Source organism: Phaenicophaeus curvirostris, chromosome 4 (assembly GCF_032191515.1).
Source record: "Phaenicophaeus curvirostris isolate KB17595 chromosome 4, BPBGC_Pcur_1.0, whole genome shotgun sequence".
In the NCBI taxonomy this organism is placed as follows: domain Eukaryota; kingdom Metazoa; phylum Chordata; class Aves; order Cuculiformes; family Cuculidae; genus Phaenicophaeus; species Phaenicophaeus curvirostris.
In genome coordinates this window covers 1,026,088-1,044,710 of record NC_091395.1, presented here as the reverse complement: position 1 = coordinate 1,044,710, position 18,623 = coordinate 1,026,088, and the positions used below count along the sequence as shown (strand labels likewise).

General features: G+C 44.5%; 1 protein-coding gene across 1 annotated transcript; it reads left to right on the top strand.

Moving 5' to 3' along the window:
• The first annotated feature begins 1,138 nt into the window (after window positions 1-1,138).
• On the top strand, window positions 1,139-3,696 carry LOC138719721 (growth-regulated protein homolog gamma-like). The gene is made up of 4 exons (XM_069855067.1): window positions 1,139-1,235; window positions 2,460-2,586; window positions 2,654-2,737; window positions 3,022-3,696. The coding sequence occupies exons 1-4, from the start codon at window positions 1,172-1,174 to the stop codon at window positions 3,059-3,061; spliced, it is 315 nt and encodes a 104-aa protein (XP_069711168.1). The 5' UTR covers window positions 1,139-1,171; the 3' UTR covers window positions 3,062-3,696.
• Window positions 3,697-18,623: the final 14,927 nt, after the last annotated feature.

Sequence of the window (18,623 nt, the reverse complement as noted above, 5' to 3'; positions counted from 1 at the left end):
GGTCACAGATTTGATGGACCGACAGTCACAGGGACTGCACTGGCCGTGCTCAAACCAGTGAGTGCACACCCAGTGTCAGAGGAGAAAAATCAGCCCCTCAATGACAGCGAGGCAACCAAATTGGTCAGCATACAGGGAGATACCTAACAGGATAATTGTGAACACAAAGTTATGTCTGTTCACAGCTTCCCTCTTGCTGGGATCATTTTGCAGCTAAGCAGAGAGGTCATTTGCAAGTCGGTAGACACTGCACTAACAAATCAGTCTGTATTGCTATGTCCCCCTCCCCGAGGTAAAAGAAATAAGGTACCGACTGCCTGACATCAAATTGGTTCTTTTGGTGCCCAGGCTAAGGAAAAACAATGAACACAAGTATTAAATCTTTGGAAAGATCTTAGGAGAACAATTTTAATCCTTCTTCACTGCCCCAGAAGGTACAAGCGTAGTCCAAAGAAAAGCTGGACTGAACTAAAGCAATGTATGGTCTCCAAAGACCGGGAAGAAAGGGTGGGATGGCTGCAGCATCTCTGGGCTGCACCTGCAGAATTTAAGCCCCAGGCAGAATTTAAGCCATGACATCTTCCCAGCAGGCTGGAGAGTACCCCTACCACCCACTGCTCTGCAGAATGTTCAGGGCTCTCTGCTTGGCAGCTAACAACTAAATCCACCAGGAAATTACTGTGTGCTCGGCAGAGAAATCCAGGTGCTAAAATGAAACACGAACATATCCCTAGAAGCAGAAGACAAAGGATTTGATGTCTCAGTTTCCACTGGCATCTTCCAGGCTTACAGACTTTAACAAAACTTGGGCTGTGCTGTATTTAACCTCCAAACTGGTGCCTACAGCATGATCCATAACGATATGAGTCCCCACACCGGCTGAGTACTCCCGGGCGAGCGGAGCAGACTGGACAGACACCTCTAGCCGAGCCGCTGGGGCAGGGAGCCCACCAGGAGCAGGGAGCCCTCCTGGTGCAGGGACCCCGCAGCCCCTCCACGCACTCTCGGGGGCCGGGCTGGTGTCAGGGAAGAGGGCGAGCAGCTCCCGCCCGGGATGCGCAGGGAGGGGAGAGCGGTGCGTGGCGGCGGGTGAATCAGGTTTCCCCTGCCCGGCGGGGATAAAAGCAGGGGCGGGCGCGGGGACCGGCACCTCGGCCGCCAGGACCAAGCCATGAGTCCGCACCTCCGCCTCCTCCTCCTCGTTCTCCTCCTCCTGGCCGCCGATCGCTGCCGGGGTAAGCGCAGCCGGGGGCAGCCGGGGCTCGGGCTTCGAGACCAGGCAGGGTTCAGGGCTGAGGATTCAACATCCAGAAGCGTTCGAGGCTCAGTGTTCCAGACCCAGTGGGGCTCGGGCTTAGAGACTTGGGGAGGCTCAGGACTGAGGGTTCAAGACCCGGTGGGGTTCGAGGCTCAAAGACAGATCCAGCAGAGTTTGGGGTTGAAGGTTCAAGACCCAGTGGGATTCAGGGCTCAGGGTTTGAGACCTGGTAGCATTCAGAGCTCAAGGCTTGAGATCCAGTGAGGTTCAAAGCTCAAAGGTCGAGATCCAAACCTGGAGTTTGGGGTTGAGTGTTCAAGACTCAGCAGTTTTGGGTTCAAGATCAGTGGGGTTCGGGTCTCAAGACCTGGCAGGGTTTGAGGATAAGGGCTCAAGATCATCTGGGTTTGATACTGAGTGTTCACAACTCAGTGGGACTCAGCGTTCGGGGTTGGAGACCCAGCAAGATTCAGCATTCATGGCTTGAGACCTGGTGGGGTTCAGGGCTCAGGGTTCAAGACAGAGCAGCTTGGGGTCTGATACCCAGAGGGGTTCAGAGCTGAGTGTTTGAGACCTGGTGGGACTCGGGGTTTGGGACCCAGCAGGGTTTGGGGCTTGGGGTTTGAGACCCAGTGGGGCTCAGGGTTCGAGGCCCAACAATGTTTGGGGCTGAGGATTCTAGACCCAGGGGGGTTCAGGACCTGGCGGGGTTTGAGGTGCAGGGTTCAAGACTAAGCTGGATTCAGGACTCAGGGTTTGAGACCCAGTGGGAATCAGGACTGAGGGTTCAAAACCCAGTGGGATTTGGGGTTCAGGGTTTGAGACCTGGCAGGGCTTGGGTCTCAGGTTTCCAAGACGCAGCAACATTCAGGGCCGAGTATTCAAGACCTGGTGGTGTTTGGAGCTCAGTGTTCAAAGCCTGGTGGGACTAGGGGTTTGGGGTTCAAGACCCAGCAGTGTTCAGGCTTCAGGACCTGGCAGAGTTTGGGACTGGATGTTCAGGATCTGATGGGGTTCGGGACCTGCCAAGGTTTGGGATTCAGGACCCAGCAGGGCTCAAGGCTGAGAGTTTGGGGCTCAGCAAACTTTAGGGTTCAAGTCCCAGTGGGATTCAAGGCTGTGGGCTTGGGATTGGTTGGGGTTCAGGGCTCGGGTCATGGGTCCCAGAGCTCCCTGGGCCCAACAGTTTCCCCCTTTGCAGGTGGGCCGCCAGCTGGGGAGCTGCGCTGCCGCTGCCCGCGTACTGTGTCCCAGCTGATCCCACCGCGACGCCTGGCCCGTGTGGAGCTGCTCACTGAGGGCCCACACTGCACTGTGCCTGAGGTCATGTAAGTGCCCTGTCCCCTCCTGCCTGGTCCCCAACCGGCCTGGCCTCACCCATTTCCTCATCCACAGAGCCACCACGAAGCAGGGACAGATCATCTGCCTGAGCCCCTCAGCACCGTGGGTCAAGCACATCCTCACCAACATCCTCAACAGGTACCACTAGGCAGCTCCTGCTTTCCCAGCCCCCCGGGAGCCAGGCTAAGCTCTGGCTGGGCTGGGAATGTGGTGGGTGGTATGGAAGGTGTCCCTGCCCATGGCAGGGGGTAGAACTGGATGGGCTTTGGGGTCCCTTCCAGCCCAAACCATTCCATGATTCTATAATCCCTACTAGGCATTCTTTCCAGAAGATACCTCTCCTGTCAGACTTATTATCTGGAGCGAGAACTTAAGGAAAGCTTTCCTGACTGGCTTTATGATTTCAATCCTGCGTGTTGCAGGTCACAAACCAGCCCTGAGGGAAGAAACACCTACAAATGAAGCTACCAGTGCTCACCAGAAGACAGTGAGAAGTGGATGCTGGAGGAAGATAACAGCCTGCGTATCTGATGAGTTTTCACACCAGCAGCTTGATGTTCAGTCTCGCCAAGACGCTTCCCTCCTCTCATATTTATTACTGCCTATAGCTACCACATATTTATTGACTGCTGAGGTTTACTGAACCCGTTCGATAAGACAGCACAGGCTCGGTTAGGTGCCTCTTGGCAACCTCGCTGCCATTCTCACCACTTGAGTATCCCCACCTCTATGCCAGCTCCTTCACTCCAGACCCCATTAGCCAACGAGTTCCTATAAACAGCATGACTATCTCTAAAGACGACGGGTCTGCTGTACAAATGTCTGACACACAGAGGTCTGAACAGGTTCCATGCCGAGAATAATATGGGTTCTAACAAGGTAATATTGGGGTGGTTGGTTGGGTTTTAAATGAGTTTACATTTAATTATTTGGTATTTATATACATAAAGGAACAGTAAATGTTCTGAAGAGGCTTAGATATTTTATGTCTGCTTGTATGGCATACTGTCATAATTCATACAGAATAAGGGATTTTCCTTACTCTGCCGTAGGAAAATGTCTTGATGTAAAAAGTTGGATTTATCATGAAATGATAATGAAATTAAATGTAACACAATAAAATTATTTTCTTGATGAAAAACATGCTGAGTTTTCCAGTGAATTTGGTGTTAAGACAGCCCCATGTATCTATGTCTACGTGACTAGCTGGAAAGCGGCAGCCTCTGTGGTGCCCGGGCCTTCCCGACCATGCCTGTGGTCCAGCTCTCTCTGAAGAGTCAGGAACACTGCACTGAGCAAAGACATTTATAAATTCAGAGGCACTTCAGTATGAACTGCTCACCCAGAGCTGCCAGATGAAGAGATTAACCCCAGAGTGGATGTAGTGAATCCAAGGAAGCCCCTGCATGCAGCAGGGGACTCGCACACTGGTTGTTCCCTTTTAAGGCCAGGCTAGAGGTGATGAGTTTTCGGGTGGTGGTAACCAGCCCATGGGGCTGCGGACACCTGCCCAGGAGGGGCAGCACCTCCATTGAATAGAAAACCTGCAGGCGTTACGGTGTCACAGAGGTGTTCAGACAGAGCAGAGTAGCCTGTGAGAAGGCAAACCCACCTGCCTCTACCTTTTCTACAAGCACTGAAGTCAGACCCTGTGCAAACGAACAGAGGGACCAACGCTGACAGGCTCTTTGGTGGGCGGTGCCAGCAGCTTCTCAGGCACACACAGATACACACAGATCAAGTCTTTTATCCCTTGCCTTGGAGAGAGCAATGATGCTTTCCCACTATGAACTATTCACTTCATTAAAACCCTACAGATTGCCATTATTCCATGAAATAATCTCAGAGCCACAGAGCGGACAGCTTCCCTAAGGAAACATGGGTTTGGAAGGATCACCAGGCAACTGCAAATCCAGTCCATATCCAGTCCATATCCAGTCCAGACAAATATTTTCAAGCAGAACACAGTGGCTGGTGCTTATTTGTTTTGTTTTATGTTAAAAAACAGAAAAAAAAATGTTCAAATCAAATAAAGAGAATTCTTCCTCACTGGTCTGAAGTGATCAACTGGCAACTGCAAAAAAAATGGCTTATCAGTATGAATTCCAGTGTGGCCTAGTAGTGAAATATTCAGTCTTTCAAGCTTTGCCCATCTTCACATGAGTATCTGCAAACTTTAACCTCTTATGAAGCATTTTCTTAACCCAAGGTCACAAAAAGCCCATGATAAATAGAGAACAAATTGTCCACATTCTCTCAGTCACCATCTCAGTGCCTGGACTCCATCTGCCCATTCTGAGTAAGCAATAAAGTTGTCACTGAGACAAAGATGCCAAAAGCCAAAAGCTGCCAAAAAGCAAGGCCAAGCTATGAGATAATGCTGGTGCTGAGCAAATTGGTGTGGTCAATGAAATCAGTTAGCCCCAGCTCCTTGGATGCTTGCTAAACCAGACAGTAAGTGGTGCCAACATAAAGGCGTACGTTGCACCACGATGCCCCCAGGGCAGTTTGGGAGCCTGGAATACAGCACCACCCATCTTGCCACAGTTTTGTAGGGGGAGGTAGCCACAAAAACCCAGCAAAGTTAACTGCAGCCTTCTTTCCACAGGCTCCACAGAAGGCCCCTAATTCCAGACTGCTCTGTTCCGAGTGACATGTTACTCCCTCCACTCAGATCACACAGGGTCCACAGTAAGAGCTGATACGAACAGTTTTTTACAAGAGCCAAGAGGAAGATCAATGAGAAAAGCTGATCCAAAGGGAAAACCAGCTGGAGAAGTCCAGATAAAAGGAGGATAAATAAGGATGAGGAAACATAAAGGAAATCTAGGAAATAATGAAACAGTAAAGATTCCTTAGAGGGTGTGGAATTTTCCTGCTCCCCTTTGCGCTGGCCTGACTCACTACAGCATTAGATTTGGCACTCGAAACGATTACCTATATCATCATATGTCAGGAGGAAACGTGCCATTCTGGTGCCAGATGGAGGAATTTATGTGGGAAACACTGATTCATTGCAAGAAAATTAGGATACTCATAAAAACTCACCTGTGCAGCTTGTGGCACACTCAATAAAAACAGCCTGCCTTCAATATTGAATTAAAATTGTGAATACGCATGTAATTCCTCAGTCATATGGAGTCAAAACCAGAAATGAAATTTAAATGCTTTTTAGCCTCTTTCCTAATTTGGGTATCAGCACTTGGGGTTTGAAGCAGCCCTTTCTATTCAGTGCATCATTCTCACCTCAAAGGAGCAAATGCCCATTGGCCAGCAAGGCAAGTCTTCTCAGTAATGACTATACCTTTATTAGACTTCTAGGTAATGATATCTTTATTAGGCTAACTGCTTTGTGTGGGAGAAATAAGCATATGGACCACAAAGCGGCTGTTACATCGCCTTTTGCAATGAAAATACCCAATTATTTAATGGCCTGGTGGAGTTTTGACAGAAAGCTCCAGACACACTTCAAGAACAGGACTCTAAAATGACTGCACGGCAGGCCACACCTCGCTCTGTCACGTTAGTACAATGATGGGGTTCTGCACGGGTATGTAAGTGCAAAGAAACACTTCTCTTAACTTTAGAGCCTTCTTCAGTGAGGAACTGAGTCTCCGATCTACCTGTTACCACCTCCAGCTTAGTGATGGGGAAACTGCAGCCATACACCCCCAAGAGCTGTGAGCAAGCTCTCCTCCCTTTCAAAGCCACACACTGCTGAAGGATTGTCCTCAAACTGCCACATTTGGGAACCTTTCCTGCAGACACAGAAACCTTCTCTTGTCAACAAAACAGAACATTGTGGTTATAGGATTAGAAAATTCTACTGGCAAATGTGCGCTCCTTACCAACTTGTTCAGCCTCAGTGGAAGAGAAAGCTCTTCCATTAAATTTTTTCATATTGTCCAGCAGGGTAAAATCAGCTTTTACTGAGAAATACAGTAAAGCACAAAGACATACCTTTCTACCTAATCTACCAGTCTCGTGGATTAACTTGTTAGTATTGACAATGAAGAGCTTACTGAACTATGGAAAACACTAGTTTTCTCCACTTTGTGCAACAGCAATTCTTCCTTTTGGGGTTTTTCCAAAGGCACGCCCTATTTACTACTCATCATCTCTGGACTATTAGCAATGTTTTCCTTCCACGGCACATGAACAACAGCACATTGTAATGGCCTGAAGGTGTTATATACCTTAAATTGACTACCGGGCAGGAACTGAGCAGCACACTATGATCAAGCCTGACTGTTGTCTCTACTTAACCTCTACATTTTGTGTGGGAGTGCTCTTAGACAAAAGATCTTGGAGTTTAAATTGTCCTCATGCTCACTCTGGGAGATTTTTACTTATTGAAAATTTTAGTCACATCTTTTCAATGACAGATGAGTTGTTTTATCCCAAATTACAAGCACACGCACACACGTGTCCCGCTAGTAATGCTATAGTCAGATAAAACCGAGAAAGATCACAATGAACAATATCAGAGCCAACACATGCTAAAAAAAAAAGAGAAAAAAACAAACTAGGAAGATGATGGATCAGGGAATGAAGATGAAAAATCATTGTGATTTGAGATAGTCATTTCCTAGTGTCACTGCCCTTTTCAGAAGTGACACAGTATGTCAATGGCTCAGTCAGACTGGAAGCCAGTAGGACCAATATGGCTCAGTGAGCTCATAGGTTATGAATTTAAGATATGAATAGTTTTTGTGGTCAAACGTGCCAAAGGCACCTATTCTGAAATAGAAATTACTATTCCCAGTTCATTCTTACCACACTGCAAGTGAGAAAAGGTCAGCGTTCACATCTATCGCAATACCAGTGCAATCATTAATAGTTCTACCATTCTAGTTTAGCTTAACGTTTCCCAGTTCAGTTGAGCAAAGTGTGACTTTCAAAAAGCCATGTTTCTACAGCACTATTAGATGCAGACATTGACATTTAGAATCTTTTGGAACTTGTGGAGATTTCCTAACTGTACCATGAAAATCATAGTAGGGTCAGCATTGGAGGGTGTCACTGTCTGAAGCTTTAGGTAATTCGGTCGTAGTGTTTGACTCCGAGAGGTTCAGACCCATTGAAGTTCCACACAATGGCTAACAGCTTAGAAAAATCGCCACCTTCCACATGGGCACCTACAGGGAAACTAAAAACCTGTGAATGTATTTTTAGAACTCAGACACACACAATAAACACAACCAACAATTTATTCTCTCCCAGAGGGGACCCAGGCACCACATGCACTGAAGACACAGCCAGCAACAAGACTGGGGAAGTGAAAACTAGGGCGCAAGCCTAACATACTGACATAGCATGTCTGCTTCAGACTCAGGGGAAAAAAAATCATGTGGCAAATATCTGGTGGTTTCAGACATCAGGAATGCATTTCCTTTCTGGCTAAGGTCATATAGAGCTGAATAAATCCTACCAAGATTATTCTTATCTTTACAGCTGCCTAAGCCCCTTTGCCTGACATTCACGTCAGCTGCCATTCAGACTGATTTCTACTGCTAAAAAAACCCGCTGCATTAAAGAGTGGTTTTAACACTATATGGAAGAGGGAAAGGCTTTTTTTTTTCCATATCAGCAAACCTTATTTTATCGGTATTCAGAATGGTATAAAAATCATAAGCCATTTCAGAACACAGCTACGTAACTTAAACCACAATGTGAAAGCAGATGTTTTAGGAAGTGGACATTCCTCCCAGCTTATTCTCCCAGCTAACTTGATACTAGGAACTGTCTGAGATAAGGAACCCCGTGCTGTCAGGGCAAGCTGCTTCTCTGAGGAAGGTTCCCTGGAGTGCGATGGGGCCACCACTGCCCAGCTTGCGTCACACTGGAAGGTTACTCTGGGAAGCTGCACCCTAAGAAGCCACAGCGAAGAATGCAGATCTGCAAGGAGCACGTTTTCGCTGTTAGCACATTGTGCCTCACTTACTGGAAGACTTCTGGTTAAAAGCTTGTCTGCCTGGTAGGATTGATGCCCTCATAATTTATGCCCGCCCTGAGCAGCCTCCTGGTGCAGTTGTGTCTGACCTTGCTTTCTCAAGAGGCAATGGAAGGAATTTTGCAAGAGGCTTTGACAGTGCATGATTCAAAGCCGTGCCCTTACCAAAAAGTTTGCCAGGTTGAAGAAGGTCATGAGAATAACACTGCTAGTGTAACCTGACATAGATTAAATGTGTTACCACACCTTCTGCTGGTAGAGCTACTGAGCAATGACCTTCTCAATTGCTCCTTGAGATCCAGAAGACTGGCAGAGGCCAGCAGGCTGAGGGAGGAACAAGACAGGCACAGCAATGCTGCTGCCTCCCTTGCTGATACGGATACACCGGCTGAGTTCTCCTGGAAGTGACACAGTTGGAGCCACCATCGTGGCTTTCAGGGAACAGAGGCCAAGTGAAATTAATATTCTTAATCAGCTTAATCAGCATGACCTCCACAGTTTTTTTTCTGCAGCCTGTCAGGAAATCAGAAACAAAATGGAATGGTGAATCCCTACCTAACTTGCTGGGAGGACAAACATTCCAAGTCAGCCCATGACTGCTGTTGCATTTTTAGGGTTTAAACCTCCATCGTATACATGCACTGAACTCAGTTCAGGGCCCAAGTCATAGGTAACGCAAGAAACAAGTTGCAGAACATCAGGAAAAGTGCACCCCGTTCTAGCGTAGCTGGCCAGGGCTGAGCATCGCCTAGGTGACCGATACCTGTGGGCTGGGAAATCCCCACTGCAGTCAGACTGTGTAACTTAGATCAGTAATTTCAGAATGTTTCTGATTCATTCTCAGAGGGATTTAAAATAAACAGCTGGTGTTATAAACAGTTCTCTCCACAAGTAATGTTTTTAAACCGCAGGGAGAGCACACACCCAGGTAAATGTGCCTGATCATCATTTTTTATGCAAATTTATTAACCTTTATGAGTATGAACTCCACTGAGTTCAGTTAATCTACCCCAACATGCAGCCTTACCCCAAATTCACCATTGCAGCTTATATTTCTTAGTGTTGCTGGGCCTCAGATCTGAAAATCCCAGAGCTTTATGTTTCAGTCCACAAATGGCACCAAATTAGACTGCGGACCTTAACAGTACAGGCAACTCTTTCCCTGCATGGCAGAAACAGTCTTTACAGAGTTCAGCTAGTCTCCACCGCAAATTCCCTGCTGTGTTTAATGGATTATTCCCACCCACAAAAGCCACAGGCAGCAAAAGAAAAGATCCACATAAATACTTATATCCAAATACAGTCAAATAATTTGTCAACATCCCTTGTTGTAAAAGAATAAAACCAAAATTCTGGTTTCTGCCTCACACTGAGACTCAAACCTAGGAAACAACATGGCAAGATGACTTATGTTCCACACTTTTGCTGCCACAACCATCATTATCCTTGACATAATTATTTAAGCTAAACCCATGATGGTATATATTGAGAACCACAGCTTTTATCACCCTTTCTGCTCCACCTGCCCCTCCAACATTGAGGTGAGGATGGAGGCACGAAACTGGATCATGGGAATAACTCCAATGTTTTCCAAAGAGCTGAGCATCCATATGTTTTTTCCAAGGTCAAAAGAAGCACATGAGAGCTGGTATTCAGGCATGGCACGTCAAACCCTGGCTGAAGCAACAAGCCCTCTTTAAAATTTAACAGGCCCTCTGCATTTTTAACCTATTTCAGAGATAACATCAGGCTGGGATGAGAGTTAAGGAAAGTCCCTCATCTAAACAGCTAGAACTACTTCACATTCATTCCAAATTGCCTTTCTTCGATTCCAAATGCAGCACATCCAATGAACATTGGCATGAGAGAATGTACAGGCAAAGAGCTGCCTGTGACTGCCCCTCTCACAGCATCTGCACTAGATAGAAACACTTCAACAGGAAAAAGGGAGAGACCGGTTTCTCAACATACTGATATTTGGACATAATCGCACAGAAACATAATCAGAGGACTTTTTCATAATGTTAATGGGGTTGGTTCCCTATTCTGTCCACTTCTCTGCTGCAAAGTGGATGAATTCACATGCACAAGGTTCAGTAGACATAGCCACCTCACCAGTGGTGCACGCCTTGGTTGAGCAGATATCAAAGACCAGGGCTCACAGACCATTGTTCTTCCTGATCAGTGCCAGCTACATCATCACATCCACTGAATTCTGGTATGTTCCTGTGTGGTGTTATGTGGTTACGACAAATACAGCAATGCAGAAACCATTACAACATAAAGTATATGCTCTTACTCTTTGTGTATCCTGCTATTTCCTTGTGCCTCATTTGGTTTGCCCTTGAGGGGGTTGCTTGAAAGTATTTGGGGTGCTACATATAAAATTTTCCACCTGGATTTACTATGAAAGGAACTACACAGGGCATGCCAGAGGGATGAATGTCCTCTTGGTCAATCGTGTGAGAGGTAAAAAGGCCACAAATCCAGCATTTGAGATTAGAGTGACAAATCCCTCCTGGGAGAGCATTGTGATGCTCCTAAGAGGCTGAAGAAGGAAGTGCATCCTATTTAGAGAAATATTGCACAAAAACATTTATACTGAAAAGCCACCGTTCCCAGTGACCCACAGTTTAACTGGTGTTTTAATGCCTCTTGATTGCGCAGGCACAGTCAGTTGTCTCACTGCAGCCAACAGGCTGAAAACCAAAGGAAGGTAGTTAATCACATCACTTGTAGTTAAGTCATAACAAAGCATGTTGTAAATATCGGGAGCTTACAAGAGTCTCCTATGGATAATAGATAAATATGGCAAAAAATCACCCTGGCAGTCCATGAAACAGAAATCACTGGCAGTACAGGAGGAATTCTGGACAACTACCGCCATGTGCCCTGTCTGTTCTTGTCTTCCTTTCTAAAATTAAGCTTTTAGCCACCACCTGGGGCAAGAAACCAGGCTAGATGGATCTCCGGTCCCATCCAGAGTGGATGCTTTTATGAGAGTCACATGTACTTCACTCTGCAGAAGACCACTATTAGGAGAAGCTGAATTTATCCTTCACCATTCTCATCCCTCTGCTGGAAAATAAGCAGATGGATAATAGGTATCTTACTGCACTGCAACAACAGAATCACAGAATCACAGAATAACCAGGTTGGAAGAGACCCATCGGATCACCGAGTCCAACCGTTCCTACCAAACACAACGAAGCACTCTGTTTTGACAAACCAGGAGAGAGCAAACATGTACATGAAAAACTGTCTCTTTCACTGGCACTAGGGAATTGCTGTAGGCAAGCACCTTCTATCCCCAACCCTGGCAGTGCAAAACACACCCATAGGTAGACAGCATGAAACATGTTCCTCCTTTCCCCACTCTCCCTTCCCTTCCTGCCAGTTACAGGAGACCTGTAACTACTGCTCCCTGTCCATACTCTTGCAAAAGCCCTGTCAGTGCTGGCAGCCCCTCAAGAGCCTGCTGTGCCCCTGTACAGATAATGGCTTCCCTCCACAGGATGGTGTCTGGCCACACGCAGTCCTGTTGCAACACATCTGTCTCAGGAGCAGAGAGCTACATTCAGCTTCACTTGACCAGAGCAGCAGATATTTCCAAAACGCCAAGTCTCCAAGGCAGAATTTTCATTTTCGCAGCCCAGTGCCCACCAAAGACTGGGATTAAACCCCTGACAATAACCAGTTTCGCTCTGGTTTGCATGTTGTTTTTCAGACATGTGGATCAGCTAGGACTGCTAGAGCTCTTCCCTCCCGCTGTATGACATATGTGTTTCTTCAGCTGCAATCTAATCTACTAAAAAGCAATGGAAATGTCTTCTTGAGCAACTCTGGATTTTTGCCTCCCACCCAATTATCAGTATGGAAATACATTGTCCTACAAGAAATGCTAGTAAAACAAGAAACATCAAAAGCCTCTCCATTTTTCAAAGTCCTCTGGGGACCTGGGAGTTTTTTGTCATCAATTTCCAAACGCTAACCAGAAGAAAGCTAAGCTTGACAGTAACCCAGTAACCAAATGTCACAGTCACAGCAAGCCTATTGTTGCAACTTAAAACTGCATTTAACCCTTGCCACTATTTTTCTTGGAATAAAAAGTGGAACCAGAAAGAGGTTTTCTACGCATAGTTCCAGCTTTGAGTGACAGGCATAAGAGCTTCTGCGCTTTTTTGTAATAAACTCCATCAACTGCAAACGTCTCTAAGATATTTAGAGGAATGGAGGAAACAGCTTTGTTCCCTATAGCTGCAGACGGTGGAAGCAGAACGCTTTCATAAAGGAATTAGAAATTGCTTACTCTGCAAGTGAACTCAGAGATGATGACTGTTACCATTGGAACAACACGTTGATTGTTTGCAGTGACCTCTGTGGGAAGCCAGGAAAACTTCTTGACAAGTATATTCTACTTCACACTAAAAAGAAATGAATACCTCCTCCAGCAAAGATACAGCCAAACGTCCAGCTCCATGGACAGGAGTTACTCTCCTCTTCCACAGGTTCAGAGTGTGCTCAGGAACTCACTTCCCAAGCTAACAATTATTACTGTAAGATGCATTGGAGTTTTTTTGCCAGTAGTATTGAATAAAGTAGCTGAACACATTGTCAGTGAAGTTGCTGCCTTTCAAGTGGTTTCCACAGTCAGGAATAAAAAAAATTCCTAATAACTATTATTACACCATAAATACAAACAAAAATATTATAAACTATATTAATCCTAAATAAAAAGCAGGTTCTTATGCCCTGTGCAGAAATGGCTTTGTACAACAAAGAAACACTGGGCAAGTTTTTTATGTGAAAAGTCTGGCACCATAAATAAACCTCACCTGCCAGCTTTAATTTATCCTAAAGATACATATGACTTCTCACCTCAGCCCAGAACTCCCTTCATGCTCTTACCTGCTTGCAGTGCAGCTCCACTCCTCATACCCCCACTAAACACGTCATCACCGTTAAGATGTTGTACATGGTACCTATATTTGATGTTTCCTTCCAATGGACTATTGGTATCTCCAATACTGGTTTTTAGGATACCTTGCATATTTCCTTCTCTACCGTTATTATATCAGTGACCTTTCAATAATGTGCAGTTTTCCTGTCAGTTATGGGAATAACACTGTTTCTGTAACAGCCAGTCAATTAATAGACTACATCCCATAATAACTCTTTTTATTTCAACATGCCTGCTAGTTCTCTCTTCTTCACTCAGTATTACCTTAAATTCCATCTATAATTAAATCCAAATTAAAATTGCAATGTGTCTGGTTTGCACAGTGAGGAAAATGTAATTATGTTAATTAAGTTTTTTAAAACTAGAGGGGAAGCAAACAAATTCAGACCCAGAGCAATGCATGGAACACAGTCTTGCTTTTATTGGCTCTATTTATTCTGTGTCAAACGGTGTTCATGCAATAGGTTGAATGTGCAATATGTTTTTCTAACTTTAACCTGAGCTTTCATTTTGACCAGCACTCCTCATCTTAAGGGAATTAAATGAGATTTTTAGTACTACACCATCTTGTGAAATGGAACCTTTTTCTTTCTTACCCTGAAGCCAAACTAGAGCATTTAAGAGACATTTCTTTGAAAGCTTTCTCCCATGCCCTTCTTCCCACAAAACACGCCCCAGGATCGAGTACATGCTTTCCTCGATTCATTTAAAGGGATTTCCGTAATTGTCCTGTGTTCTCAGACAGCTGCCAGCACTCGGGCTCTCTGACAGGGATGCATCTGAATGCCTTAGACCTTGGACACCAGTTTACCAACCCCCATTAGCACATACAGGTGTCTTCCCAAAAAGAGGTGTACTCAGACAACCTAATGCCAATCCAAATCTGTCTTTCCCCAGCCCAGCAGGGTAGTTATCGCTTTTCCCCAGGTGATTTTTAGCCCTTAGAGCCCTGCTCAGAATGTTCAGTCAGCCACTCACTTCAGCCATAAATGCCAGCACTCCACCATGCGGTCAGAACGCAGCAGCTCTTCAGCTCACAGAAGCCAAACTTGGACAGGAACCATGTGTCCTTGCTTGCAGGAAAAAGAATAGAAGAAAAATTCAGTGATGGAAAGGTAGAGAATTTCAACTCTCTATTAGAGAGAAAGTCTTAAAGAATCCAGAACCAGGCATGAAGAGGTGGGAACTTTGCACCAGTGGCCCATGACTGCTGCCACATCTCTAATTGCCCACAAGGAAAGGACAGTGGAAACATGACAGAATGAGTTTTAACGTAACAGTTAAGAGAAGATCCCTCTATCAGTCATAATTTGCAGTCTGTGGTTAAACTATGTGCTAAAAGCCTTGGCAATGTTTATAATTCTTAGTGATTATTTTAGAAAAACCTAATAAAGAACACAAATGCAATTAAGGTTTGTCATCAAGCCTAAGAGAAGCTTCCCAAGGCTGAAAATCCATGCTCCCTGCCATTATACTCACAGCAAAGAGGTCAAGCACCAACTAGATACTTCATTTTCCCTTGTGTAGAGTTCTAGAGTCACAGTATTCAGAGAGTCATGGCAGAGCAATTATCCCTGTTACAAGTTTGACTGATCTTAAATCAACTGGGAAATGGCTCAGTTTGAGTAGAAACTGCTTAAACTTAGTGTGTTCTACACTCCTTGCCATTCTAATAAACTACTTGGTTTACTTGACTAATAATGAATAAGTCAAAACATTACAGACTTATGCAAATACCTCACAGAATTTGGAACTCGTTACTATTTAAGGATAGCTGTTGTTATTAATAACAGTAATAGTCATTACTGTCTACCAATGGTTTTGTAGTGACACAAACTGTTGTTTCATTTCAAATCAAATCACAATAATTTGTTCCTCCATTTAAACACGGACTTAAAGAATCCAATAAAAATTTTAAAAGGCATTATAAATGTGGATCACTGTGGTTGCTATTTTATTTACTTTTAAAAGTAATAGCAGAACATTTTCTCCAAATTCAGGCCCACATCAAACACTAAAATACTATGAGAAGAGGTAGATGTGGTTTCTACTGTAAGGTTCTTCAGAGCGCAATAGTAATGCAGGGTGCAGTGAAAAGGAAAACCTTATCTAAATTGTGCTAAAGAAAGCCAAGAAAAGAATATGTTCAATATTTAAGAGGTCTGTAAGAACACAATGTGCCGTTACTGCATGATACATTCTACCCAACTTGCATCCATGCTTCCAGCACTGTGCTCACTTAAGGAGACATTTCAGAGCCAGACTATGCCAGACAATAAATGTTAGTGATTAATCAAAAGTGCGTCTATCCATAAACACTAGCACTCTGAGAACATTGATTTACCGCCTTGACATCCACAGAAAGGGATGATGAAATAACTAATATTAATTAATATTAATTAATATTAATATTAAAAACTCTCATTAAAACAGACTTGGCTGTTATTTCTTCAGTTTGTGCCTTAAAATTGCATTTCCGAGCCAAGATTTTTCCAAGTGTACAGTGTTGACTGGAAGCCTGAGGACACCTAAGAGTTGCATGAAAAGCACAGCAGAAGAGTTTTTAACAGCTTACCTGTGTTTTGATGTCTGTATTTCTCTTCCAAGATCCGAAATACGAATTCCAATCCTGAATCTAGTTCTTTTTCATTTCCTACAGATCAATTTAATGTCTTTTCTATTTCAGCTGACAGCTACGGTGAACAGAACTCGTGCTCCTGTTTGCCTCCATTTCCCTGCCACCATCATCCAGTAGCAGATCCTATGGGAAAATAAGATATTGAAACAAGTGAAGGGACTGGCAGCTCGTGACTGGAGGTTTCAGAATAAAGACTACTTTGCAGTAGATGCAGGCAAGGCCATGAAATTCGAACTCACCAAGCAGTGTAGGCAAGCAGCTGCAGGAAGGCTGGTGTAAGGCCACTGCCGTGTGGAATGAGTGCCTCCTGGTGAGCAGCCTCCCATATGGCATCGCAGACCAGGGAAGGCGTCAAGCTCGGTGCTGTCATCACAACAGTCACAGTTTCCCTGTGAGCACGAGGCAAAGGCACAGTCTGGATTACTGAGGTGCACTTCAAGATAGCCACAGCACACGATAATACACATACACACAGCTGCCAGCCGGAACATCCCAATGGAGGAAAAGCCTGCTGGCTTCCAGGAATGTTCTGCACTGTTGTCTCTTCCCGCTTGCAAACTCACACTGCTGAACGTGTGAGTGATGCTGGAGCAAGGTGCAAACCAACTACCTGTTACAGAAACCATTACACATCTTTTTCCTTTAGTATCCCTTCTGGCTCCAGCAATAGCCATGACTCTCACTTTTGCTCACATTCCAACAATTCTCAGTATTCTGTTGCTGGGGCCCAGGTCTCAGACACACTCTGTTGCTGTAGAGGGCAGATACTGCACTAGAGGCTGAGAGTGACAGATCAGAGGACTTTGTGCAGGGTTTCTCAAAACACAGTAACACGTCCACCCCAAGTACTGTGTTCATCAGCAGTGCTGGCATCCCTTGGAAACAGAGACTGCAGCTGCAATGGGAGTAAGACTGCTAGAAACTGAAAAAAGGCCAGCAAATAAACTTTCTTACAATGCAAATCTTCCCAAGGGAAACCATTTTTCCCATTAAACTAAATTTTTCTCAAACTGTTTTTCTTCCTAGACTAAGATTCCTCTTACCTTAAACTAAGACTGCAAAATACGAGGTGGTTCACTTCTCTTCTCAACCTCCTTGTCTCATACAAATGCACACATTCTAGCAGCTGGGAAGACAACACAGAAGAAAAAGTGGATAAGTGGACAGAAAGACATAATATTCTCCAAGGACACAAAAATAAATTACTCACAAACCAGAGGTTGCCAGCATGGTATGATTGGATTGGTAAGAAAGTTCACTAAAGATGTGGTGTTTTGCTTTTCTTTTAAAGCAGTAATATTGAAGTTCCAGAGTCAAATGGTTGGACTTGATGATCTGGTGGGTCTCTTCCAACCTGGTTATTCTATGATTCTATGATTCTATGAAATGCATTCTAAACCCTAAGCAGTTAGCTCAGGTAAAGAAAAACTTTCATCCTCTTATTCCTGAAAACCCATTTTCATTTGTCTGCAGGGATCAGTGTGAACAGCAGGTAGGCAAAGGTGGGTTTGCATGAAAGATAATGGGTACCTTTGTCATCGTAATTGTTGTCGTGTTCAGTATCACTGACTGTAAGAATTTGCTCTCCTGCGTTTGTCAAATATTTTGTATCTGATGTACTTTTGAGGTAAAGCAGTTCCTCAGTCACAATTAGCATAGAAAATCTGATCAAAAGCATTTATAATATAGCTGTTTTTCTTCTAGTGTATGGAGTGGATGTTCTGTTTGTGGAAAATTTTAACAATGCCAGTTCGAAGTTTTGTAGTCAAGTACACAAACCTTGCATTAAAAAAAAATGAGTGGACAACATTTTTCATCCTAGACAAAAAGAAATTTTGACAGAATTATCTTCCCTGTAATATAATTTTTTAGGATTAGTGATATATTTTTTTCATTTCCCCATTGTGTTTTCTGCTATCCTCAGCTTTTCTTCCTTTTAATATCTTGCCTATTCTTTGATATGTATGTGGATAGATAGATAGATAGACAGACAGACAGACAGCTAGAGAGAGAGAGTTAAGCACATTTCTACAAGTAACCTATTTCCTTTTTAGGATTATTTCCAATTCCTTTTCCCATCACCACATAAAGTGGAAATCTAGCTGTATTTTAACATCTCTGTTTCTGCGGAGCCATCTATATGACAGTTCTAAAAGAACCAGCATTCAAAAAATGGTGAGATTTTATATAAAGGAGCTTAGATATTAAGTTCACATTCATACACACCCCAGCTTGGCAGGAAGAGAGATCCGTACGGTCAGGGGATGGAGAGAAAGGGCCGCCTGTGCCCTCAACCCATTTTGGTGGGAACAGGGATCCCTGTGGGTCAGGGGATGGACGGGAATGACTGCTGTTGCCTAGACCCCATTTTCATGGGAACAAGGATCCCTATGGGTCAGGGGATGAAAAGGAAGGGCTGCCTGTGCCCACACTCCATTTTGTAGGGAATAGATATTCACGTGGGTCAAGAGAT

Bases quoted from the DNA above. Each gene is read 5' to 3' on its own strand.
- LOC138719721 (XM_069855067.1), top strand. From the start codon at position 1,172: ATGAGTCCGCACCTCCGCCTCCTCCTCCTCGTTCTCCTCCTCCTGGCC. The intron at 2,587-2,653 runs GTAAGTGCCCTG...CCTCATCCACAG, and splicing joins TGCACTGTGCCTGAGGTCAT to AGCCACCACGAAGCAGGGAC. The intron at 2,738-3,021 runs GTACCACTAGGC...TGCGTGTTGCAG, and splicing joins CTCACCAACATCCTCAACAG to GTCACAAACCAGCCCTGAGG.